The sequence below is a fragment of the Leopardus geoffroyi genome, chromosome B1 (genome assembly GCF_018350155.1).
Source record: "Leopardus geoffroyi isolate Oge1 chromosome B1, O.geoffroyi_Oge1_pat1.0, whole genome shotgun sequence".
In the NCBI taxonomy this organism is placed as follows: domain Eukaryota; kingdom Metazoa; phylum Chordata; class Mammalia; order Carnivora; family Felidae; genus Leopardus; species Leopardus geoffroyi.
In genome coordinates, this window is record NC_059327.1 from 83,004,079 (window position 1) to 83,031,323 (window position 27,245).

At 38.1% G+C, this 27,245-nt stretch overlaps 1 protein-coding gene across 4 annotated transcripts in view; it reads right to left on the bottom strand.

Annotated features, from left to right (window-relative positions):
* GAB1 (GRB2 associated binding protein 1) overlaps positions 1–27,245 on the bottom strand; it is a 126,455-nt gene that overhangs the window by 4,559 nt on the left and 94,651 nt on the right. The window contains exons 3-11 of one of the 4 annotated variants that reach the window (XM_045466704.1): positions 26,984–27,209; positions 26,544–26,624; positions 22,330–22,931; positions 21,025–21,110; positions 20,542–20,845; positions 11,406–11,495; positions 9,609–9,702; positions 8,470–8,593; positions 2,592–2,714 (exon numbers count right to left, since the gene is read on the bottom strand). In XM_045466704.1, coding sequence (XP_045322660.1) covers positions 2,592–2,714; positions 8,470–8,593; positions 9,609–9,702; positions 11,406–11,495; positions 20,542–20,845; positions 21,025–21,110; positions 22,330–22,931; positions 26,544–26,624; positions 26,984–27,209 — 1,730 coding nt within the window. The remainder of the gene's footprint in view (positions 1–2,591; positions 2,715–8,469; positions 8,594–9,608; positions 9,703–11,405; positions 11,496–20,541; positions 20,846–21,024; positions 21,111–22,329; positions 22,932–26,543; positions 26,625–26,983; positions 27,210–27,245) is intronic. The other 3 variants (XM_045466714.1, XM_045466724.1, XM_045466735.1) reach the window with 3 other exon arrangements.

Sequence of the window (27,245 nt, forward strand, 5' to 3'; positions counted from 1 at the left end):
GAAATAAGGATCACAGACACTTGGTTCATCTTAAGATACACAGCTTGCTTCTCCCTTTAGCTTAACCTTGACCTTTTCAAATCCTCAGAACATGTACCAGTGTTGACTTGCAGAGCTGAGAAATGTTTTTTGAAAAACAGTATTTCAAGAATGGCAAACTACATAGGATGACATGACCTCTTATTCTAAAATACAAGTAGATACTAACTAACTTAAAACAAATATAATTATTGGGGCACCTGGTTGGCTCAGTTGCTTAAAGCACCAGACTTCAGCTCAGGTCATGATCTCACGGTTTGTGGGTTCGAGTCCCATGTCGGGCTCTGTGCTGACAGCTCAGAGCCTGGAGCCTGCTTCGGATTCTGTGTCTCCCTCTCTCTCTGCCCCTCCCCTGCTTGTGCTCTTGTCTCTCTCTCTCTCAAAAAATAAACATTAAAAAAAATTTTTTTTGAACATTTATTTATTTTTGAGACAGAGCGTGAGCGGGGGAGGGGCAGAGAGACAGAGACACAGAATCTGAAGCAGGCTCCAGGCTCTGAGCTGTCAGCACAGATCCCGACGTGGGGTTCGAACCCACAGACGGTGAGATCTTGCCCAGAGCCAAAGTCAGACGCTTAACTGACTGAGCCACCCAGGCGTCCCCAAACAGAATTATTAATGCGTTGCTGGGCTCTCTAGAAAGTAAGAGAAATACCCAGTGTGTGAGGGAAACAGGGCATGAAGAGCTGTTCAATGGAAACTTTACAGGAACTGTGGTCTTCAGATGAATGTCAATCTCAGCAATGCAATCAGGAGGCCCGCAGTGGGAGGGTGTGTCGAATTTGAGGCTATCCTGTTAAGCTAGGGACCAATGAAACAAACTGAGGTGGTCCTATAGTTGTAGCACATTGCTTCCCAGCAGAAGAAAATGTAAATCTATTCTGAAGGAAACTGAAGTCTGCAGGATTCTCAGATAGACTCAGCAAAATGAATTTGCAAAAAAATGTATAAAACATGGAAGGAAACAAGCCATCAAGAGTGTGAGCAGAAACAATAAACAGATTCGGACCTCCAAGGACTTCAGATATTGAAATGATTGCATAAACAGAATAAATTATGTGTGTATAAAATCTTCAAAGGAATTAAAAAATAAAACTAAATAAAAGGAATAAAATATCATGAAAGAAATAAGCTATTCAAAACAGCTATGCATATTGGAAACAAAAGAGCAAAATTCCATGTTAGAACTAAAAATAATTGAAATTAAAATATTAAACAATGGGTTAAACAGAATAATTGAGAATTAGTGTACCTGGTAATAGAACTAAAGAAATAATCCAAGTAAGAACAAAGAGATGAATAAAGAGAAAATATGAAAAAGTGAAAAGAGGCACAGAAAATAGAATATGTTCTGACTAATCTTTAATAAGAAACCTCAAATGAGAGGATAAAAGGAAGAGTGGAAAAGCTATATATTTAAAGAGATGATTGGGACTTTGCCAGAACTGATAAAAAATACAAATCCAGAAATAAGAACAGCACAACTTCCATCAAGCATGATAAATAAAAAGAAATCTACGTCTAGATGTCTAGACACACTGTAGTAAACCTGCAGAATACCAAAGATACAGAAAAGATGTTAACATCAGCCAGACAGAAAAGACAAATTATCTATAGAGTAACTGTAACTAGATTGACAACATACTTTGCAGTAGGAACAATGGAAGCCAGATGATAGTGAATAGTATCTTCCATGTGTTGAAAGAAGTATATTGCCAATCAAGAACTGTGAACGCAAAAAAACTTTTTCAAAAATGAGGGCACAATATAGACATTTCCCTCAAACAAAAATTGCAAGAATTTACTACTAACAGACGTCCACAAGAGGAACTTCTAAAGAATGTACTTCAGGAGGAAGAAAAAATGATTATGACAGGAAAGACTGAGGAACAAGATGGAATAAGAAAGGGAAGGTGGTAAATATGTAGGACAATGTTAAGTGAGCACTACCTATATAATAAGAATACTACTGGGGCGCCCGGGTGGCTCAGTTGGTTAAGCGTCCTGTGACTCAGGTCATGATCTCGCGGTCAGGGAGTTTGAACCTTGTGTCGCACTCTGTGCTGACAGCTCGGAGCCTGGAGCCTACTTCAGATTCTGTGTCTCCCTCCCTCTCTGCCCTTCCCTGCTCACACTCTGTCTCTCTCTGTCTCAAAAATAAATAAACATTAAAAAAAACAACAACCCAGAATACTACTAATGTGTAATTTGTGGTTTAACAAAAGTGAAAACCCAAAACTTTGGACAAAAATAGCATGTAAATCAAAAGGGGAATAATGTGAGCTAACACTGGAAAGAGAATGAAGACAAGATTTTGTTAAGTAGGCATTTCAACAGTAACCACTAAAAGAGGAGAACGTGTATAATTTCTATTATATACCATTAGGGATTACTCTCCATGACTTTGTTAATTGTGACTTATGAAACAATATTAAGTAATAGACTTTACTAAATTTAAATTAAACATACTAATAAAATTTCCCCAAAGGAAACATGATTCTTTGGCTTTAAAAGGTGAGCTAATTGTGTCTATAGAATGAGATTTCACTTACCTTACGTGGTGGTGTGGATTTCCCAGAATCTAAATCCAGATCTAGGTATTCTACTTGCTTGTCTCCTTTGGGCTTGACCATAGGACTGCTTCTCCCATCAAGGCTGTTACTGCCAAAAAGATTCTGAAAATGGTGATACAATGAAATCTACTATTGAACATCCACGAGACCTGTTGCTTATTTTGTCTGCCATCTACCAAAGCCAAATATTTATTTTAAGAGGCTATGGTTTAATAAAAAAAAAATGTCTTCTGAGAAAATTAACTCTGCTTTTAGGATTGGAGGAACATTAGTGATATAACAGAACTGATTACAACTAGGCTTTAGAGTAAGCTAAACATGGTTTCAAGAGTCAAACTGGGTTCAAACTAAGACCAAAACATCAAGCTAGAGTTGGCTGCAATAGCTCCAACTGAACATTATTTAAATGATATCTTTACTCGATTATATTTTTAAACTACTGGATCCTTTGTTTTTAAAAATTTTTTTTTTTCAACGTTTATTTATTTTTGGGACAGAGAGAGACAGAGCATGACCGGGGGAGGGGCAGAGAGAGAGGGAGACACAGAATCGGAAACAGGCTCCAGGCTCTGAGCCATCAGCCCAGAGCCTGACGCGGGGCTCGAACTCACGGACCGTGAGATCGTGACCTGGCTGAAGTCGGACGCTTAACCGACTGCGCCACCCAGGCGCCCCTTTTTTTTTTTTTTTTTTAATTTTTTTTTTTTCAACGTTTATTTATTTTTGGGACAGAGAGAGACTACTGGATCCTTTCATTCCTTGCTTTCTAATTAAAATTTTTAAAAAGCTCTGTATTTTAAGACTTTCACGCTAAAATTTAGCTTAGAATATGTATGTTAACTAAAGCCTACAAACAATGACTGCACCGGCAAAGTCCGCTTTGTTTCAACCTGGAATTTTTAGCTCTTAATTTCTTCTGTCTTCTCTTTAGCCTTATCCCTTCTGTCCTACTAGGAATTGTACAATACAAGGGTTACTCTCCATAAACAGATAAAGGACAGATAGAGGACAGCAATACATGACAAAAACAAAAAAGCCTAAGGCAGAAAAATGCAAAATCAACAGGATGTTAGGAACTTCAAGATCAAAGCTCATAAGAAGGAAAGCATGACACGAACTGACGCCCCTACATATGACCTCTATGTGAATTACGACAGTTCTTTCCAAGGTGTGCCAACAAATGCCTTGTTTCTCTGCCTTGCTGCTTTGAACCTCACCCAGAAATGTTCTGGACCTCTCATAGGCGAGACTATATATTTACTAGCAGTTAGCATTCTTTTGTCTTCTATCACAGAGATAGGAATACTCACATACTTTTGAAGAAAACCTTAACGATGTGATATACTTAAAATGATACTTGTTATGATAAACAAAACAATTTGGAAACTGCATAAACCTGGATCTGCTAATCCTTTTATATATCACTACTCCTTTTGTCTTTGCTCAAGACACACAGAGTAAGCTGTGATTTAGGAAAAAGACAATTGCTAGAATTTGCAATATTGACTCTATTCCCTCATTTGAAGCAGGGCTGCTGACAGCCCGCGTGAAACATTTTTGTGAATTAGAAAGTGGTGCTCCTTCCTGTGGGGCTACCCAGCTCTGTGCCAGGGCCCACAGCTTGGTGAGCAGGACATGGTCTGAACTGCATGTACTCATGAATGCAGTACTATGCAGTCTACTCGACACATTACATACTGTGTGTAATGTGAGCAAGCAACCTGCATGCTGGAATGTGAGGGCTCTATTTGTGGGAACGCAGTTTTATTTTTGAGAGACAGAGAGAGACAGAGCGTGAGCAGGGGAGGGGCAGACAGAGAGGGAGATACAGAATCTGAAGCAGGCTCCAGGCTCCGAGCTCTAAGCTGTCAGCACAGAGTCCCACATGGGGTTCGAACCCACGAACCATGAGATCATGACCTGAGCTGAAGTCAGACGCTTAACCGACTGAGCCACCCAGGCACCCCTGTGGGAACAGAGTTTTAAACGGAATTTACCAACTACTGGTGATAAAACATTAAAAAAAATTTTAACAATAACATGTAAGGCACAAAAAAGGTAATGTACAAATAGCCATTCCCCTCTCCCCCCCCTTTTTTTTTAATTTATAAAGAAACTAGTTTTTCGGGTTTTTTTCTGAATGACTCTACATTTCATTCTCATATAAAAATATCAAGCAGGGGAGTGGTGTGTGTGTACAATTTTGTATTCAAATGTGACTTGTGAAAGAACCCCTACCTGGAATACCCCTAATTGTAAATGCCTATGGTTGTTCATACTATTGCAAGGCTGGTGAAAGGAACACACGAGCTCATATGATGTACACATTTAATTTCAGTAAGTTGTTCCTACAGAGAAATGTCTCAGAATTGCTGGTTAAACTGTTTTCTGTCTAGTTATTATTAGAATTGGAAATTTTTCATCTTTAAATATTGTTAAAATTTGTGTCCCTACAAGACAGTCCATTTGCTTTAGATCTAATTTCAACTACGAACAGCCTGTCTTTGCGTTCTAGCCTTTAACCCAGTATTTTCCCAAAACAGTTTAGAAAAACCCTAAGATTCTAGGAGTTATCATAAATGTTCTGTGAATTAAGAAAAAAGATAACAGTTGTGCTTTGTTTTTCTAAAATTCTTTTTAAAATGTGAAAAGTTATTGAAGGTATTTTTGTTGTTACTGTTGTATAACAATATTCATGTCTTTAATAGTGACGTGTGGTCACTCACATTTTAGGTGTCACATTAAGGGTTCACCTCACTAGGGGTGCCTGGGTGGCTCAGTTGGTTATGCCTCTGATTTCGGCTCAGGTCATGATCTCGCGGTCCGTGAGTTCGAGCCCCATGTCGGGCTCAGAGCCTGGAGCCTGGAGCCTGTTTCAGATTCTGTGTCTGTTTCTCTGACCCTCCCCCGTTCATGCTCTGTCTCTCTCTGTCTCAAAAATAAATAAACATTTAAAAAAAAAAAAGGGGTTCACCTCACGAATGCCTGACTTTGGATCTTTTTATAAATTAACAGGCAGCACCACCAATTCACTGTTTCATTAAACACCGCCTGCTCCATGATCACTAGTATGAGAAATAAGTCATGCTTCAAAACGTCAATGTATAGAATTTAATCTTCGTTGTAGGTATAAGCCAGGTTTGATCTGATCCTGTCTCAACTTCTCCAAGACAAATTTTTTTTACTGATCAGTCCAGGCACAATGACATCTTGTGAATTTCTATGGTATACCTTTAATGCACTAACTGCAAAGAGGTGTGGAAAATAATCCTGTAACCATCACATTCTTTTCTAAGGAAGAGTTGTCCGGATTACGATCAACCCTTGCAGCTGCCAGTGTGAAGAGATGGAAATGGTGGCTGGTTTTTCTATTGTGAATGGTGGGCAGATATTTTCACCCAGAACATTTTTGCTTTTTCTAACACTTAGGACCTAAGTATTTCAGAAATTCACCAGCTGGCAGGCAAAAATACCTTTCTGGCTTAATGTTTTATACCTTACGAGGTATAAAAGAACAAACAATTTCATATTTTTATTTCCTTTGACTTTTTGATTGTAATATTTTTCTCTCTAGTCTTTTCCCTTCATGATAAATCACACTTCCAAACTTTCCTATTACATGCCCTTTGCAAAATTTTTATGGTAATTTACTATTTCAGGCAAAAGGACACGCTTTAGTATCTCAGAAAAAAGTTACTTTTGTAATAAAAAGTCCATTCAGCCACCTAAAGATTAAAATTGATGATAATATGTACTCTGATGTAGCACTGAGGATTTATGTAGACTTTTCCCAGTCTATTTGCTATAATGAGAAAAAAAATAAGGTAATAAAAATAATAAAACACCACTTATCAAGTTGAAAAACAGTGAATCCCAAAGCAGAAGCCAATTAATAAAAATTACTGTGCCTTAAAATTAGGGAAAGTGTTATTGATATAGCCGGTCTGTATTCTAATCCAGGCTGATGTAAATATTTTAAATTATCTTATTCATTCTGAGCACTGCCAAAATTTGATATTTTAAAGTGAGTTTAAGCACCAAATCAAGCTTTTCAAATCACTTAATTTTGTTTCCTGACAACACAGGGTTGTGAGGAATCTGTTTTTGCCTAAAGTACATTAAAGACGTAAAACATGTCGAGAGAAATGGACTTTGTATTTTGAATCCCTAAAGAGTATTGTTTTAAAGAAAATAAAGCTGGGGCGCCTGGGTGGCTCAGTTGGTTAGGTGACCAACATCGGCTCAGGTCATGATGTCGCAGTTTGTGAGTTTGAGCCCCGCGTCGGGCTCTGTGCTGACAGCTCAGAGCCTGGAGCCTGCTTCAGATTCTGTGTGTCCCCCTCTCTCTGCCCCTCCCCTCTTCACGCTCTGTGTCTCTCTGTCTCTCAATAATAAATAAACGTTAAAAAAAAAAAAATTAAAGAAAATAAAGCCACTAAAATGTTAATCCTTCCAAATTTTGATATCAGATTTCTGCTTCTCCTGGCAGATACTACCTGGTTGTGCCCTGATAATATCTGCCCTCCTCTCTCTCACATGAATGGGATTTTTAGTCAGGCCCGCTGTCCCTCAGAAGAAAAGCTATGGTTCCCAGCCCCTTTGTGTCTCTGTGTGTATGGCAGTTTCTGGGAACCTTCTTTATAAGGCAGTTAGTTAGGCTGTACCCTTGCTTCTTCTTCCCTTCCTCTGTTTTGTAGCTTGGGATGTGAAGTGTTGGTGCAGCAGCATCTTGTTCTAGGAGCATGTGAGCCACACCCAGAAGATGGTGGACTGGAGAGCTGGAAGGGGCAGGCATCCCTAAGGGCTTCCTAGGACAGGGCTGCCACACAACCCTGGCTAGACTCTCTCTGGACTTATTTACACGAGAAAGAGATAAATGTCTGTTACTCAGAGGTGAACCTAATCATAACCAATACACTCATCTACTAAAATACAAATAGCAGAGCAAGAATTGAATTTGATTAGAGGGAAAACATAAGCAAGATATTTTTAAAAATTAAAATGGGTTTGTATTCTTAAGTATCTGAAGTATTTTCTGGCAACTATCTAATTTCTGGGGAACGCAGGCTTGCTATGATTATAAAATTCTTGTGCCTTGTGGTAATACAGCCAATACGAAACAAGTTAGGTTTGTAACAGGTCTTTAATCTTTAAGCCTTATCTAAGAGTGTATTATTGAAAGATTATCAAAAGACCTCCTATAGAAGATCACTTCACTATAAGAGTGCCATGAAGAGGTTCTGGAGAACTGCATTATGAAATGCTTCTAGTGTATTTTCTTGAACAGTTTCAAAAATCAATTATTTCTCAAAAATAAATATAACTAGAAAGCTTTTATGATTTTTAACTCATTTTTAATCTACTTTATAAATACTGGCATTACACTTTGACCCATTATCGGCTTCAAATTTTACAATGCTATTTTTATTTATTTTTTTTAAGTGTTTACTGTGTGCCAAAGCATTGTGCTTTATATACAATTTTTTTTTTTCAACATTTATTTATTTTTGGGACAGAGAGAGACAGAGCATGAACGGGGGAGGGGCAGAGAGAGAGGGAGACACAGAATCGGAAACAGGCTCCAGGCTCTGAGCCATCAGCCCAGAGCCCGACGCGGGGCTCGAACTCCCGGACCGCGAGATCGTGACCTGGCTGAAGTCAGACGGTTAACTGACTGCGCCACCCAGGCGCCCCGACAATGCTATTTTTAAAAAGCATTTAAAAAAGTTGTCTTCTATCCTTTTTCCTTAAGTATATAAAGAAGGATGTAAGGGCCAGATTTAGAGACTGGAAGAAAGGTGCACGACTTGGAAGGGCTGCTCAGGAAGACAGAAGTTAAGGTGCAAATTTTACATACTGAGTCTTCGCTGGATAGGTTTGGGTTCATGGGAACATAATTCTCTTCACTGTCGTGTGAGTCACTGCTTGAAGTTGTGCTATGCACGGAATCCGGTCGGGGAGACAAGGGAAATCTAGAGGAACTAATTAAAGAGATTACTGTTACAAACCTAAACCTTGACAACAATTTCTAAAATCACTTCCAAGATAAAAATGAGTGATCGTTTACATTCTTTCCCCAACAGTCACTAAAGTTTACAATCATTTATTGTACACATTTATTCATTACAACTTACTGCAAACCCTCAAGTGCACACCTAATATTTATAGCTATATTGTAAAAAGTAGGCCTTTGGGCATCAAATTCCTGTGTAAAACAAAAGAAGTATTGCTAATGATTTGGGGGACAAGTAGAAAGTCACAGACATGAAGAGGAAGATTTAAGTTTCTATTAAATACAGCTACCTATATGTAAACATAAAACATGAACACATATTTAACGCAAGTTTATAACTTCACATATCCTTTAATTACCCTATATATATTTGTTTGTTTATATCTCTATATAAATACATAATTTAAATATATAAATTTATATTTATAATCTCTGCACCCAATGTTGGGCTTGAACTCACGACCCAGAGATTAAGAATTGCATACTCTTCTGACTGAGCCAGACAGGCGCCTCTTCTATGTACATTTTAGCAAATTTTGATTAAATAACCTCTGCCAAGAAACTACCGTATTTGCCAGATCAGTAGTTCTGAGAAATTTCTAGCCTCATGAATGCTTTATACCCTTGAACATTACCAGGAACCCTGAGGAACTTTTTGTTTATATAGGTTGTATCTATTTACTGTATTACAAATAATAGAACATTTTTTTTAAAACCCAGAGTACACAAATACACATTCTATTTATTAGCTGTCTCGGGGATGTGATCATACATTACGCAGTCCCTAGAAAACTCCAGTGTGCACTCATGAGAGAAGCAGGAGTGGAAAGGCAAATGCCATCTTAGAATCTTAGTGAAAATAGTTTTCACCTCACAGAACCCCAAAAAAGGGGGGGGTCCCCAGACTATACTTTGGGAACCACTGTTTAGGTATTTTCCATCACAGTGAACAATCAAGGTACACATTTCAAACAAAGACTTACTCTCGAGCAAAACTCCTAGTGATGGGAGATCTAACTGGGGCTTGCAGTTCTTCCCATTCTGGCAAAGGTTTTATTTCTAAAGGTGCTGGCTTGGCTGAAATGAAAGAGAGAAAAAGAGGCTTCAGTATACAGACATTTGAAAAACAAAACAAGATCCTCTATGTCTCTACTTATGTGTTATAGCCAAACACACCTAAGACCAATGGTTTCATACATGAAACGAAGTTCATGGGTGTTAAGTGATTTGCCCAAGGTTACCGAGCTAAATAATTAGTGACAAAAGCTAAATCAGATAATGTTTCACGACTGTTGATTCAAAGTCTAAAGCTCTATTACATCATGTTGCTCCTTAATTTAATATTTTATGAATATAAACTAAAGAAAGGGTAACGTGACCCAATTCCTTAACAGTTACTTGATGTACAGTTTTCATTACTTCCTTATTTCTTTTTTTTTTTTTTTAAATAATTTTATTCTCAAGTATGGAGATTTAATCTATGTAAAAACATTTCTATTCAATATTGAAGCATACAGCTATACGTATGACGTACAAAAAAAGTATTAAATACAAAACTCCGATAAAATCAAAAACTGAAAACAGAATTCACTAAATCTTTTAAATTAATTCAAGCCCTGTCTGAAAACAAATAAAAGAAAGCAAAAATATTTTAAGACTCACACTCAGCTGAGAGAAGGCCTAATTAAACAATTACCTTGAATTTTCAGCTTAACTTAACCAACAATATCCTTTATATCAAATTAAATAATAAACACACTAATAATATTCTTATTAGCCTGATTTATAAGTGGTCTTTGTTTATTTATCTCATTATCACAATAGGCAATTACCATGCTAGCGCATACCACAGAGCTCTCATTTTTTTCATGAGAGTGAAACATTTTTCAGAAGAACTAAAACAATATTACGTGTTAATGCTAATTATATTTTAGGAGATTATTTAAACATATTAGGTAAATATTCCAATTACATTTCATTCTGCCACTCCAAAGAAAAGTTTTCATTTTTCTAGGTTTCCTTCTTCTAGTCTTTGTCCATATATGGACATATTCTTACTCAACTAGTATTTTTAATCAACTATGTTATAATTACAATCAAACTATAAAATAGGTGGTCATTTTAAAGGGCAATGTTGATTCACTGGGGCTTATAAGTATTTTTGTCTGTTCAATACGAAAAACTCAGTGCGATTGTCTGAAGACTAGATTAAATTTAAATCTTGGTCATCTATACCCTTAAAATGGACCAGCACAGAATACTGTGCTAAGTGAACGTATTTCTTTAACTCCTTATGTTTCACTTTTTTGAAACCCAAAGGCTAATGGCAGTTTAGCAGTCAAATTCTAAATAATGCCATAAAATAATGAATCTATGGAAGTGATTCTGTATTTTGTCTTAGAATAGAATACATACAGCATTATATATAAATAAAGGACACATTTGGAACTCATAAGTAGCTAACAAGCTTAAAGAAAACAATGCACTGATGTCTAAAAGGTTAAGAGAATAATGTAAAAGAACAAGACTGAATACCATGTATTATCAAACTTAACATGCTGCTGTTAATGGCAAAACAAGTAGACTTACTACGTCTATGGAAAGACAATGGGAAGACACACATTATGGGAAGCATTCACTTTAGAAATAACGTGCTAGGAAACTTTATTTACAACAGTGGTAGTATTTAAGTCTCTTCTCCTTTACTTTTTAAGAAAAAAACATCACAAAATAAAGAAATTCCCAATGCCCCATCCAGCATGCGGTGCTAAAGTACATACCCTTTCTTCTTGTAGCAAAGTCACCTATGGTTTGTGAATCAGTTCGCTCTAAACCAGGGGGTTTGGGTCTTAAAATTTTAGGACTTTGACCTAATTGGTAAAAAGAAGATGCTCTTAATATAATGTTATTTTTTAATTGGAAAAATGGATTCTGTAAAAAAGCCACAGAGCCCTGAGCAGAAATGTCACACCTCAAAAGCATAAACATAAGTTTGATTGTGGAGAATATTTTAACCTTGCCACACATCACTCATGCTCAGTCCAAGGGAAAGGATGAAGCTGCATGCAACAGGGTAACAAGCAAAGTGTTATAAAAGATGGCAGGGTGTTCATGGGGTAACCAGCCTGGTTAGTGGTTATCTTTACTTGGGGGAAGGGAGGAAAGCCATGTGCCGTGTTACTCTTCTAACATGCCTTAGAAAACCGGACTAAATAATCGTAAAATACCTCCATCAGACCTCAAGTACATCTTTTCTTTGAAGTCTGATGTCTGATATGAAAGTACCAGGGCGTACTTCCCAATAGTATTATTTTCTTAATTTTATTCAGGTGTTTAAATAACCTTAATCTGACTATTCCTTTACCTCTTGACCAAAGCCCTTTGAGAAAAGCAGGTTGATGCCATGGTGTTTGCTAATCCAACATTAAAACCAAGACCGACATTCGTCTCCCCTGGATATACTGGTAGCTGCCCAGTGACATAATTTTGCAAGGATCAGAAGCTAGGTTCTGGAACCGCTGACTGTCTAGCTTTGATTTAAGTATTTGAAAGCATAAATTCAGTTGCCATTATTTTCTTTTCATTTACTCTCTGCCACATGTAAGTACTGCTGAAAAGCCTTATGAAAAGTACAGAGTTAACACCCAGCAGTGGCCTCACTTATTCCCACAGGAAGCTTGGACGCTAGAGCAGCAACATCGTTTAAATCAGTTATTTGATTATTAAATCAGTTATTTGCTCTCTTCTCAGTGGCACCAAATTTACTTCTTTTTTGGCAATTACAAAATTTAGTCGACATCTAATAGATGGCAAAATCAGAATTTGCCGATTGAATGACAATATCTAGTACCTGATCTACCAAAGGCTAAAAGTTTCTGAAAATATGAGTCTCTAGGTTATAAAATAGGAAGAGTTCTCTAATGAACCAATTTTCTGAGTTAGGTAATTAATACCTTGAGTTTATTCAGAAAGGGGGCAGACTTAGTTTAAAATGTGAGTGATAAAATTTGAGGCCATGATCCTACCCCTAATGTTGACCTATCCAGGGATCCCAATGGCAGGGCACTTTCCTAAAACAATGGAGGATGTCAGTTTTTTATAAACTCCCCAAAATAATGTACTTCCCTTCAAAAAAAAAAAAAAAGTAAGAGGCAGAGGGTAAGGTTTACTACAGAAAAAATACACTTATTTTACAGCCAAAAGGCTTTTACAGATCAAATCCAGCTTCTTCATTTTATGGATGAGATACCCTTAAAGGATGAAAGAGGTTAAGTGACTTGTTTGGGTCACAACATTAACTGGAGGCCAAATGAAGGCTTCCCCTAACCTCCCACTGCTGGTGTATGCTCCTGTGCTGGCCACATTGTCTATCCCTTTGGGAATAGAAAATCCGAAGAAACCAGTGTTTAGAGGTCAGTTTTGAACTGCTAAGTTCAGTGTGAGAACTTACATCTACTTAAAGCCACACATAATTGATTCGTGAGTAATGTGACATTTAATAATTACAAATCGCTTTTCAGAGCAACTTTTGGTTTGGTGGTGTTCACTCAGTGCCTTTTGCTCTGCTCCTTTTCAGCAAGACCCACTTTCATTAGCTCTCAGCCTCCTTCCGAGTTTTCAGTGTGGTTATCTCCCAGTGGTCACCCTCAGCATCTCTCAACTTTGCACCCTCAGTTATGTTCATCTATGTTTACAGTTAAATACTCGAGGTCATGTGACTGCTAAATCCACCTGCCTGTGAACTATCCATTCTTCCATTGTCTGACAAGTCCCCATAGTGATCTAATACCTGACCCTGAAATGATCATCTCTTCTCCAAACCAATTCTACTTTTTTTTTTTTTTTTTTTTTTTTTAAGTATCTCAAGGGTACTCCTTGGTTTTCTTAATAAAAAATACTGTATTGGAGAGTCTGGGTGGCTCAGTTGATTAAGCATCCGACTTCAGCTCAGGTCATGATCTCACAGTTCGTGGGTTCAAGCTCTTTATCGGGCTCTGTGCTGACAGCTCAGAGCCTGGAGCCTGCTTCAGATTCTGTGTCTCCCTCCTTCTCTGCCCCTCCCCTGCTAGTGATCTGTCTCTGTCTCTCAGCAATAAATAAGTGTTAAAAAAATAAAAAGAAAATATTGTATCAAGTGCGGTTTTAAAAGTGTATTTATGGGGCGCCTGGGTGGCGCAGTCGGTTAAGCGTCCGACTTCAGCCAGGTCACGATCTCGCCGTCAGTGAGTTCGAGCCCCGCGTCGGGCTCTGGGCTGATGGCTCAGAGCCTGGAGCCTGTTACCGATTCTGTGTCTCCCTCTCTCTCTGCCCCTCCCCCGTTCATGCTCTGTCTCTCTCTGTCCCAAAAATAAATAAACGTTGAAAAAAAAAATTAAAAAAAAATAAAATAAAAGTGTATTTATAAAATTTACCTGTATTTTCCACTTCACGCAAAGCTTGAGGATGATTTTGGGGCTCAAGTTGCAACGTGGAAATGTGGCAGTGAATTGTAGTGAGTCACTTAGGCATTTTGTTAGCTTTATTTCTTTACATCCCTCCAAACTCAATTTGACATTCATGTTCCGGAAAGAAATGAACGTCATACCCAAATGAGAGCCCAGTTATTGCTTATGAGGAGAGAAAGGTGAAAACGGATCCAAGGTGTTGGTATGCCTGTCGTGTCCCTGTCTTCTCTACTGTCTACTGGCAAATATTTGAATGTTTCCCTGATTGTTGGAGAAAAGTATGAAATAAGAAGAAATAAGTATAATAAAGTAAAGGCAAAAATAAACCAACTTTGGAGATACATTGATTCTCAAATGCTGAGAGTAAGCAGAGGAACTCATTTGAGCGTTAACTTTTAAATCCAAGGCAGTTTGCAACCTGATTTTAGCTACACTAAATTTGAACAGATAAAGCAACATTATTTCTTTTGCAGACAGCCGTTCACTACTGGCGAAATTCCTATTGGGCTTTAACCTTTGAGGGGGTCAATCTCTGGATCATGTGACTTATTCCCTCATTTGGAGTACAAATTAATAAATCTTCATCTCTGGTTTAGATCTTTCCCTGGAGATCCTAACCTACACCTCCGCACAACTACCCCATATGGATATTCCGCCAGCGTTCACACTACATTTTCAAAACGGAATTTATCCTTTGACTCAGCACCACAAACCTGCTTTGTTTTCTCTATTAGCAGCTGCCACAGCAGATCTCTTAGGAGTCATTCTAGCTTCTACTTTCTCTCTAATCTTTATTCTTTAAGTTTTAATTTATATTTATAATGACAATAGTCTGTTTTCATTTACCTAAGAAAATAAAAAAATCTGCAAGTCTGAGTCCATTCTTTAAACCTCCCTGTTTTTAAAGTGCACTTCACTTACCTGGTTTGTTTCCCTGAAAGTGATGAGCTCACACTGTATGGCTAAATGACTTCCACCTATATTCTAAATGCCCTTAAAACTTGTAAAAATCACTTAAGTCCCCAAGTTGAGGGACCATGAGAGCCAGGAAAGGGATTTTGTTATGCCTTTACCCATCTAATCACTTCTAAACCAAGGCTTTGAGAACCTTGGATTTGGAAAACTGAGCGAAGCACTCTCTGAGGAAGATGCTGAAAAAATGTGATTTTTATAACATTTTAGAGAATACAGGTTTTTTTTCTTTTTTCTATCATATCCTTAAATCTTAAACTGAGCTTTCTAGGGGCTAACCTGATTATGTTACTTGCCTGCATAAAACCCTTTAATGGTGTACCCAGAATAAAGCCCAGACTCATTAGCATGGATTATAACACCCTCAGGATCACGCACCTGCAAGGCATTTGGCATTCCCTCCTCCATTCATACTTTACTCCCGTCCTCCCTTCCCATCTGATTTCCTCCCTCCCACTCGCGACTCAGCCAGTCCCATCTGTCCTCTTTTAAAGGATCTGGGTATGCTATTTATTCGGACTAAAACAATCTCTGCCATCCTCCCCTCCTCTACCATCGTTTAATTGCCATTCACCCCCTCAGACTTTCCTCAGGGGAGCTTAGATAACAGTGCCAAAAGCTTACCTCAACCACAGTCCTTTCCACGCTAATTATGATAATGTGTTTACTTTTCAACCTCCTCCAGTAGACAGTGAGCTTCTTCAGGGAAGCCATTTATACCTTCCTTGTATTCGAAGACCCAAGACCCAGCAAAGACTATATCCTATAATGGCAGGCATGTAAATCTATGTGGATGAACTGCAGTTCTCTTACAGCTGGTGGTGTTTAATCTGATCAACACCATAATTTTTTGTTGTCCTTTAAATGGAAACTAAGAGCAACTGAATGTTGTTTCAAAAGTTGGTCACCCCAAATATGGTCAAGGAAGTCACATGAGGTCACGTTTCAAATAAGCAGATGCAATCTTTTTTGGAAAGTCCATACACTATCAAGTATTATTTTAATAGGCACTGCTTACATAAATTCAGCACAAAGTAGAACATTTTGTGTATAATTACAGGTTTATCTTAGCCTAAAATATTTACTCTTCTGCAGTTTTACAGATCATTTTGTTTCCATTAGGCATCTCGAAAATTAAGAAAGAAGAAAGATAATTCACAACATTATTACCCTCTGCTAAATTCCAAAAAGTAATCCGGGTAGTATCGTGAAAAACTTTTACACCTGTTTTCTCTATTTAGGATAGAGATTAATTAAAAGGATTTTAATTAATCCTATTAATTAATCCTTTTAATTAATGCTATTAAAAGGATTAATAGTCTCATTGTATGAAGAAGGATATAATAATGATACTTATATATTGGAAGGTAAAGAATTTTCAGGAAAAAAAAAACCTGCATGTAAAAGTTATGCTATAAAAATGCACTCCATTGTTCTAAAAAGTGTGTATTTATTTAAGTCATCTCTATACCTAATGTGGGACTCAAATTCATGACCCCAAAATCAAGGCTCTCATGCTCTTCTGACTGAGCCAGCAAGGCTCTCCAAAAATGCACTCCATTCTTATTTCTTTTAAATTCTAACTCTAAACCAAAAATCTGACTTGAGATTCAAACTTAATACTTGTTTATTAAAAATCTAGTTTTATTTACTAGTATCATTCATCCAACTCCCAAACATTTATTATAGTATAAAAGTAGTTTTTAAAGAGCATGTTGGGGCACCTGGGTGGCTCAGTCAGTTAAGCATCCAACTCTTGATTTCAGCTCAGGTCATGAGATCGAGCCCCGAGTCAGGCTCCATGTTCAGCATGGAGCCTGCTTGGGATCCTCTCTCTTCCTCTCTCTGCCCCTCCCTCGGCTCATGCTCACGCTCACTCTGTCTCTAAACAGAGTGAATAAATAAATAAATAAATAAACATTAAAAAAAATAAAAATAAAAAGTATGTTAATTTTTAATGACAGTCAAAAACTTTAAAAGATCTCTTGAAAAAACATTTAGAGCCCATATGTCAACTGTGCCAAAAAGACCCATCTAGGGAAGATCCCTGGGACTCGTCTTCTGGATCTGGACTGGTCTTCACCTATACTGAGGTGAAGACCTGAAGACACTCTAATCAGACTAATGTACAAAAATACCAGAAATAAATCAAAATCAATACAATAACTAATGGTCAGAACTACTGCAGAAAGCCATGGATGGACAAAGCTGAAGAAAACAAAGTATAAAGATAGCATCTGAGGCTCAAATGGCTGCCGCGTCATGTTAGAAGGAGACTGGATGGAAGTAGGGGGGACCTAGGTCAGTGCAGTGATTAAATATGGTAGGTTCATGTAATGATTTACTTTAAGAGAAGCCACAATAAATACAGAAATTTCTAAAACTTTATAAACTTGATTTTCAAGTAAAATATAAATTTTAGTTGAAGTAATCAAAACAATTTGCTCTGCATTTACAATGACTCATATGATCTTCTATATTTAATACAATCTATATAAATTATGCTTTTTCTCCTCTATTAATATACCCAAAACTTGGTTCAAAACAAATACTATCATGACAGAAATAGTATGGCGGAAAATATAGCTACCACAAGTTGGGTGACGGGCAAAGGGTCCATGAAAAGACATTAAACATAAATGTTAAGAACATCTATGTATTTCTGAAGCTTCAGTTACTCAGAAGTATTTGAAAAACGTATCTGAACTGCTAACTACAGCAGCTGACATCTATATTTGGGGTTATAAACAAGGCCAGAATGTCACTCATTTGTTGCAGACTCTTCCAAAGAAGACAATCACAGAAATTGGTTATATTGGGTGTTGAACCAGTTATATTGGGCTTTGAAACGAATCAAGCCATATTTGATAGAATTCGGTTTGCTAATTATGAAGTTTAGTTAATAAGAGATACTAGAACAATAGATTGAGACATGCATCTGATGTCACAAAATGTGAAAGTAAAACAGACTCATCTGCTGCTATGCATGAGAAGAATTTCATGAGAAGAAGAACAAAAAAGACATTGGTTTTACAGCTTAAGTTTTTAAAGACAAACTGCTCCAAGATCTTTACTTGGGTTTTAAAATATATTTTTCTTGAATCGCTTTAACTTTCTAAAGTGAGTTGACAAACTGCCAAGTTAAATAGTCTTTCATGCTTCCTTTCTTGTATATTTATTTAAAAAGTAGAATAGTACTAATGAAAAGCAAAACCTTATTTTTTTTTTTTTAATTACTATGATTTTAGTAATCTCTTTACTGTTTTGCTAAACCAATTCTTCTTGATTTTGCCCAAACTATATATTTTACTCTGGGTGCTCTCTCAGTTCATTTTGTATCTAAGCATAGATACCAAATAAGCAACTGGCCAATGAACTCAGGATCGTCTCTCAATAGTTCACTTAACTTTTAAGACTGAACACAACCTCCAGAAGTAACTAAGAACCTACTTTGTTCTGCTCTACTATAAAGTCACTTCAGGTTGGTTTAGAGTACTGGGGCAATTAATCTCTAATGTACTTAGAATATACTATACTTTCACCATATAAATAGGGAGGTATAATTATACATATATGTAATATAAATGATACATAGCATACATGCCATATTATCATGATATATACATAGGATAATACATATTATAAAATGGGGTACACGAGCTGTCAGACCTAGAGAATACTAAAAGATCTTAAAACTTTTCTAACATATAAATAAGGGGATCTTTTGCATATTGTATGCAAAGAAGAAAATGACTAAAAATGTCTAAATAGATTTAAAGACAAATGAGGACAAAGAGAAGCAAAAGGAAAAGTTGTCAAATAAAAAGCCTGTGATGCTCACACCCTTTCTAAGGTAACTATTCCTGACTATGGCCCTGCTGCTGGGGCTGTCTGGGTGGCTGTGGGTGTTGTGCATGGTTATCTTTCCAGCTGTGAGACCAAAGGTGGGCAGCTGACCAGTGGCAGCCAGTCTATGGGCTGGCCTGCAATTAATCACATGGCCTGGTGTGAAAAGACAAATAACAGCAATCGGATTATCCATGAGCACTCTAAAGTGAGTGAATAATGATCAAGGCAATTAGCAGCAGATGTGGAAGCTGCAAGGGCACTAAAAAGGGGCCCTGAGGCAGAACCAAGGCCACAGAGGGGCACTGTAGGCCAAAGCTCTAGGAAAGCAAAAAATTGTGCAGAGGATATAGAACAGGAAACAGAAAAGAAGGAAATAATGTGAGATAGAACAAAGCAGATGCAAAGACTTCCCAGAGGACAGAAATGCAGACAGCAGGACAAAGGGACAGTCCCCTGGGAGTGCCTCTGTTTCCAGTAACTTTCTCATTTCAGCACAGGACCATCCTTACTTACTTAAAGGCAAAATAAAACAAAACTCATTTTCTTCGTATACCCTGAGTGAGTCTCACACTCTGTTCCCCACAATTGGAACTTAATTAGAATTATTATTAATGATCTAAACCCAGGTTAATGAGAAATTTACACAAATATTACATGCTCTTAAAAAGCTATATACAGCACATGAGACTTTTCAAATGTGCTGAATTCCCCAGAAATGGTGCCAACTTATCACAGAGTCAATATACTAACTTACTTCGTTGTCAAGATTAAATCACTCTAACAGCATGCTGCAGCACTGCTAGTTGTCTGGGTTTTAACCACTCAAACCCAAAACCTGGGTATGTATTACCAGTTTGAGAATTTTCTTTTATATTGAGTTCTTAGCAAACCATGCTACCTTAGAATTTTGTTACTTAGGAGGGCCAGTGTGAAAGAACAGACTAGAAGCATTTATAATAACTCAGCAAAGGCAGAATAATTTTTAAGAAGTTGTCATATGGACAGACTGGAAAAATTGTGCAAGCAACCTCACTATTCTTAAAGAATTTTAGCAAATGCACTAATAATCTCAAATCTGATTTGATATTCTATATTCCGGAGAAGAGGTTACAAAACAGCAGTCAAAGACCAATCTAGCCTATAGAAGTGTTTGGTTTGGTCTGCAATGTTTTTATTGGTTGTTTTTAAATTAAACTAGCTGATCGAACTCCAAAATCAAAAGATAATACTTATATGTAAGTGCTGAAATTTTTGGCTTCTTTTGATACATCAGATGATTTGCCCATATGGGCCCGTATTATTTTCACAAGTCAACAAAGGATTATAGCCAAGGAGTTAGTTATTCCATTTAGAATGGACAAGTGCATTCCAGTTTCTCCTAATTTTCTCCTGTTGCTTGCCAAACCTTGTGAGTATTTCAGTTTGTAACCTCTGCTCTAGAGACAGGAGGCAGAAATCTCACCTGGGCCATCAACATACAACAATTATTAATCTACAAATAGCAACACTGCACACGAACAGATTGATAACTAAAGTACTCTGAAATACTTCAGAATTTCTAGTCCCAATTCCATTTTGGATTTAACGACAGTCAAGTGCAGATCTAAGCTGGCAGTCCCTGGCCCTTTCACTATGCCAAGGCCCTTCTTACCTTTTCTGTCGGGCTTGAGGTTCCTATCCACGGGGGGTGGTTCACAGTCTGCAACAGGAACTGGCCTTCGGGGAGGGGTCTTTGGGCTGGACCGGAAGCCCATATGAGCTGGAGGAGGAACTTGCATTCCAAACGAAGAAAAATCAAATGTTCCCGGAGTCATTGGCACATAATTTGCTTCCTGAATTGGTTCCGTAAAACTGCTGGAATGTTGTCGTGGAGGAGAATTGGGATTCATTGGGACATAATTTTCATCCAGTTCTTCACTTGATACACTTCCCACTGTCAATATATTTTTGATTTTCTAAAACACACATACATTAAACAAAAACTATTATCAAACAGGAAAACACAGTTGTAAGTCACACCTATTCATATGGATCTGAAAGGACTTTTATTTCATGATCTCATTTAGTTTCAGGGCACTAAGTGTGAAGATCCTGACAATGAAACACACTTGATACCAAGGTCAGTTATACTTACAAAGTGGTTATGGAAGCCTTCAAGTGAACTAGATCTGTCACTTGGAAATGTTCGTGGAATATCATAGCAGTCTTGAGAACTAGCATCTAAAATAGAAAACAAACTATAAGCATTTCTTCCCATCTTTGCCATCTCTTAGGATTCTCAGAATGATCTGTTCTCTTTCTTTACACGCATGCATGCAGGTAAGCATGCACATGCGCAGATTTTTAAAAAGATGCTCATAGAACAGTATCTTGAATGGGCACATTAAACCACCAGAAAACAGACACTCACTGATATGCTAACCAGTACCAGCATTTGATTATGGCAATGAATGATTGTCTAAGCCTGGGATGAGATGGGTATTTAATGACGGAGAAAAGAAATACTTCTATTTTCCCATCTTTTGCACCACCTTGGGCCTAACTTATATTTCAGTAACCTATAATTAGATTACAGAGCTACTTCAAGTAGGGAATTAAAAATTGGTATTGAATGGCCAAATAAAGTATCCATATTAGTACTATTCACGATGCATTAAATCTTCATTTTCTTTAGGACAGGTGGAGAACTGCCACAAAACACAGAAACGTTAGCACATAGTTTATAGGGTATGTGCCTCTTAAACTCTGGCCTTCTATTTTTTAGGACTTTAAGAACCTCAGATTGGAACCCAGACTGAATTTTTCCCCTCTCAAGGTCTGTAATTTTTGGCAGGCTCTAGGAGATGGTATAGGACTCAGTGAAGTGGCTAGGGTAAGGGGAGAGAAGATTCAGAGCTTTAAAAATAAATAAAACCAAACAAACAACTGATTAGGACTGAGTATACTCGTTGGGTACAACGTATAAATTGCTTATCGAGGAAGGAAGGAAACGGAGCCCAACAGATGTGACACGGAAGCAGCTATGATGGCACACAAATACAGGAAAGGGATGACTTGGAGAGGCTTTGTGGCTGGTCCTTTTCCTGCTCCTCTGTCCCATTAGAGTCTACACACCCAGGATACATGGAAAGCAGGAAAGAGGGGTGCACACTTCCTTTGGCAGGAAGGTATTACTAAGGCCATACTTCTTCAGGGATGGAAAACTCCACCTCTTTCTCCCTTCCAGCAGAGCATGCACACAGGCACTCGCTGCATGCACAAACACCCTTCAAAGGATCTACTGAGACTCTGCCATCTTCCTACATGAGTGGGTGACTGCAGAGCTGAGGAAAAAAAGGACTGTCATTTACCGTCATTCTATGCTGAAAAGAACAAGTATTCAGATAAACAGATTTTCTATCGTTAACTTCTAACACAGTAGAAGCCAGTTAGAGCTGACCTTTTCGCAATTTGTTCAAATCCACAGTGGAAATGGTATTACTACGTGATGGTGGCATCCCTGCTGTAGGGATACAGTAACTACTGTCAGTATCTGAGGCCGTGCGTGTGATACTACACGTTTCCACAGGCGATCGGTCATGAGCCGGATGTGGTTTCGGTGGCCGAGGTGGAGGAATATCTGGAATAGTGTCTAGCTTTGACGTCTGTCCCAAAGTTCCTTCTGGAAATGTTCGTGGAATCTGATAAGTATTACCAGGTGTTGGAGGAATGTCATAACTAATAGATACATGCCTCATTTGAGTCTCTACACTTGATGTCCCAGATGGGGTATTAAAAACATAGAGTTCTCCATCTGCCTCGGTACTTGATGGAGACACCTTTGGTAAAACATCGTGGGAGTAACTTCTGGGCAGGTTATAAAGGCTGGAGTCTACAGAAACAGATGCAGCACGAGACGGTGGAGAGTCATACATCATTTGCTGCTGAAAAAAGCCATTCACTCCATGTTTGCTCTGGGAGGAAGCAGGATTTTTATGAGAAGGGACGTTATCATTGCAGTCTGTTTCAGAAGAGGTGGATTTTGCAGAATCAGCATGTGTTCTAAATAAAAATTGTTAATGACAGAAAATAAAACACGGTGAAGACATAAGACTACATTTTAATAAATATATTTATAGTTTAGCAATCAAACTACATGGCTTTTTTCATTAGATTTTTTTGTGTGATCCATAAGATTTAAAGCATGAATGTTCCTTAGTTTTTATGATTATACACCAGACAATAAAACCACCACCACAAAACCACCAAAAGCATTCTCCCTAATTCCTGCCCTGTACGTGCCCACACCCCCAAATCCACCTATTAAATCCATGATCCCTGAAGCACTGGAATTAGAAAGGTACAAAACTCTGAGAAAGGTAAATGATTAAGACATAGACACAAGGAAAATCATTTCCCCTGAAGAGCATGCAGAAACCTCGTGCCAATGCAGTTTATCAAGCTGGTCCATTGCTCTTTAGCCCACCTGTGGCAAATTTGTTGTTCTGCAAGACTGTAAGTCTAATGATTTCCTGGTATTGAATAAATTCAATGTGACCTACAAGGAGGTGGCAACTTGAAAGGTTTGTATATCTTCCTTTCTACTAATTTTCTTTAACAAACACTCAGCCAATACTATAAAGACGATCAAAATATAATGCACAGAGTTCGCCAACTCCAAAAAATAATTAACCTTGAGAAATCTCATTAGAGTATATTTAATGTTTTGGGTACATTTCCAGTCTTTGCTTTCTGTGGTATCACAAAATTTGGGTAAAAGCCAAAATGAAGCTAATGATACCAGCACATTGCACTTCCTTAACGGTTAACAAGATACTTAACCTCTTTTGAGTGGTGTCTAAAGTCCGGTAGGAACTTGTAGGAACTTGAATTTAATCTTTTAAAATGTAACTTGTGAGAGTTATTTAAGGTCTGATCTTCCCTGATCTTTTAGTAACACCTAGCACTATGTATCACATGTATTTATTCAAACTCTCCACCGCTGGTGTCACGGAACCCATACTGTAACATCCTCACTTCCATTCTCCCTCGCTGATTACTCCCTTGTTTCACTGACTGGCTCCTTCTCCCCGTGTCTCCACCCGGAAACAGCCAACAGAAGAATCCAGTCTTCTGGATTCTGATTCTTGACCACACACACCATTTAAAAACCCTCCTTTCTCATGACTTCACATTCCACTGAATGCTGATGACTCCCATCATCTCACCAAACTCTTGAGTCCCATATTTTCAAACTGTTCAAATATATTTCTATATGCTTACCCCAGTGTTAACCCTGCTTATGCATACCAAGCCAAATTCAACTTACTTCTCAAACTGATTGTCCTTTCTGACTCGCCATGAAAAGAAATGTCTTTATCCAGATTCTCTAGGCTCAAAATGCAATCAGCGTTGACTCACTCTCTTTGATCTCCACCATCCCCCTTCAGGCACTGACTCCTTCTTCCTAACCAAGTAACTATTCCCTGCTCTGTTCCCACTGTCCCCACCCCAAGTTCAGGTCTGGGTCTCTGCTAAGATCCACACCACCGAACCCTCCTAAGAAGTCTCAGTGGACCTCCTTCCTCCAGTTTCTCCCTCTTCCAGTGAACTCAAGGGACCATACTGCAAGGGTGCTATAAGGTCAGTATTTTCAGAACATGGTTTTCATATCACTTATCTATTTGGAGAAAATACTGTTAAAGGTCCCAGCAGGCTGTGGGAAACTACAAAAAAAGCCCACAAGCAACTCCACTTACCATCCCTGGCTATACCATCACTGGCTGAGGCTATACCATCCCTGGCTCCACCTGACATGCCCTATCTTATGCCCTACTCTCCCCCAGTGGAACCCTCTACTCTGGGAAGGCTTTCCTCTCATTTGCTTCCTCTGGACCCTCACTCTCACCTCGCCTTTCTCTCAAATGCTTTTTATGCAGATTGCTAATGACAGGGTCCTTTTCTCTCACCAACAAGTATAGTTCAAATCCTACACCTCCTTGGAAACGTTTCACCTCCCATTTTAAGAACACGTGCACTGTCCCTTCTAGGAATTTCTAATGCATCTACACATATTCTAAATTTGCACTTCATTTAATTCAAACATGTGGGTTAAGAGAAGCTAGAAGCACAAGTAAGAAGTTCCCTGCTTTTGACTAGCTTATGGTTTAGCGAACAATAAACTATATGTATCAAACTATTTCCAATTCTGTGATAAAAGGGAGGCATGACCAGGATGCTATGAAAACCCACAGAAGCATTTAGTTCAGGCTGGGAGTTTGGAGGAATGTTTCCTAGAGGAGTAGATGTCTGAGCTGAATCCTGAGTCCTGCCAGATGAACAAGAGTTTGCAAAGCAATTCTCCTGCCTTCACCTGCAGACACTTAACGTTCGCATGTTTTGACTTCTTCATAAGCTTTGCTTGTAAACTCTGAGGGTGACTGTATCTGAGGCGGCTTATGTAGTTAGTATGTTCCTTCACAGCACCTACCAAGACAGTGGGCACACAGTGGATACTTCGTAAATATCTGTCAATTAACTGTCACTTCTGCAAAATACATACATACAAAATCTATCTGAGCAGGGATTCTCAGCATAATTTCTACTATAACAGGAAAGCTGTAACACCTATGAGATCAATGAAAGATACCATATAACAAGAAAATGCACTGAAAACTGTGACTTAGCTATTGGCTTTTAAAAAGTTGATACTGAAAAATAATTGTGAATCTCTATAAAATAAAATCTTAGTTAGTAGCAGAGGTAACAAAGTTGCGAATGTATAATTTTAAATACTCACAGCAAACAAGCAAAATCAAGTTAGAATTTGATATTATTAACTAGTGTTGATTTATAAAAAGATTTTTGTTTGTTTGTTTTTGTTTTTGTTTTTTTGCTCTTACAGGTAAAATCCCATTACAACAAATATCTAGAAACCCATCTTTGGAATGTCTGTATTCCATTATCTCGGGGAATCATTCACAACAACCTAATCTGTGGTTCTTGACAAATTCTATATAAAAATTGTTGAACAAGCGCTTTGTACCATCTTAGTCTGGTAACAGTCACTTTCTCCATGAAAACAATCACAACAATTTTTTGTTATAAAATAATGCTTAATATCCAATCACTCCATTTAAAAAGCATCTTTCACATCTACTATGTAATTCCCACTTTTATATTCCTCAAGTGAGGACATAAATATCTCCAACATCACTAGTTGCCACCACACTGCTGATGGCAGACACGAGTTCCCTGGTCTTCATTTTCTGGCTCCAATTCTGTTACCTCTGGCCTTCCAATTAACAGAAAATGACAAGAGTGATCAAATGAAACTACTGCACAGCTTAGAAGAAAAGAAAGAAGCAGGAAGGGAGATGATGGGGAAACCAAGGATTTGGGGAAGGCTTTATGATACCTTTGGGCAAGCACTGAAGTCCACAGATTTGTTTCTACTTAGAAATGTATAAACTCAGAGCTTGAGGTAAGCTCTGCTTCACGGCTAGGTACGATGACTGGAAAGTTTTACGGTTTTTAGCAATATACCTGATTGATTAGATTTCATCAAATTTCACTAAAACCCAATTTATATATTCCCATAGAATTTGCTATATTGGGATTTTACCTGTATAATTAATTTCTCACACAGATCCAAAGCAACCACAACACACTCACTGCAACGGAATCGTTTTGCTTTCAAAATCTTCTAGTAGTAGGTATTCCTCTCCTTCTTCAGAAACAAAAGATGACCCTTGGCTGGTTTACAATCACATAAGAAATGGAGCAAGATCACCATTTATAAATCAGTGCAATCTGTTAAGCAAGTAATACTGTGAGTCTGTAACAAAGACTAAGAAACAGGAGACAGATTTCTAAAAGAGCCTTGTAGGTACAAGCGTTCTTTGCCAAAGATAGTAGAGAATGCGTTTCTTCCATAAAACTCCTGAATATCAGAAACCATTAGAAGAATATAACCTGAAATATAGTAAGCCTAAACTATAACCCTAGATAGCTGGGTTTCTGTTAAGCCTTCAAATCAGAATTTAAAAAGTTTCAAGATTCTAAGTGCGCACGCACGCACGCACGCACACACGCACACACGCACAGGTATTTACCTGGTGGGTTCAGGCTTCTTGCTTTGACAGTTGATTAGCAAGAGGTAGTCTTGAGGATCCTCCTGGATGCCAACAGTTTCCAGGTGTGATGGAAGATTAATTAGCTGATAGGGAGGAGGTGGAGCAGCGGAGGATGAATCTACCTGGGTGGACGGCGGTGCTGTGTTGATCGCCAAAGGTAAATCGGCTGGCGCCTGGGCAGAGTTGCCAGGGGGCTTCACAAGATCTGCAACACCAAAGTAGAACTGTCATCGTCTATCCC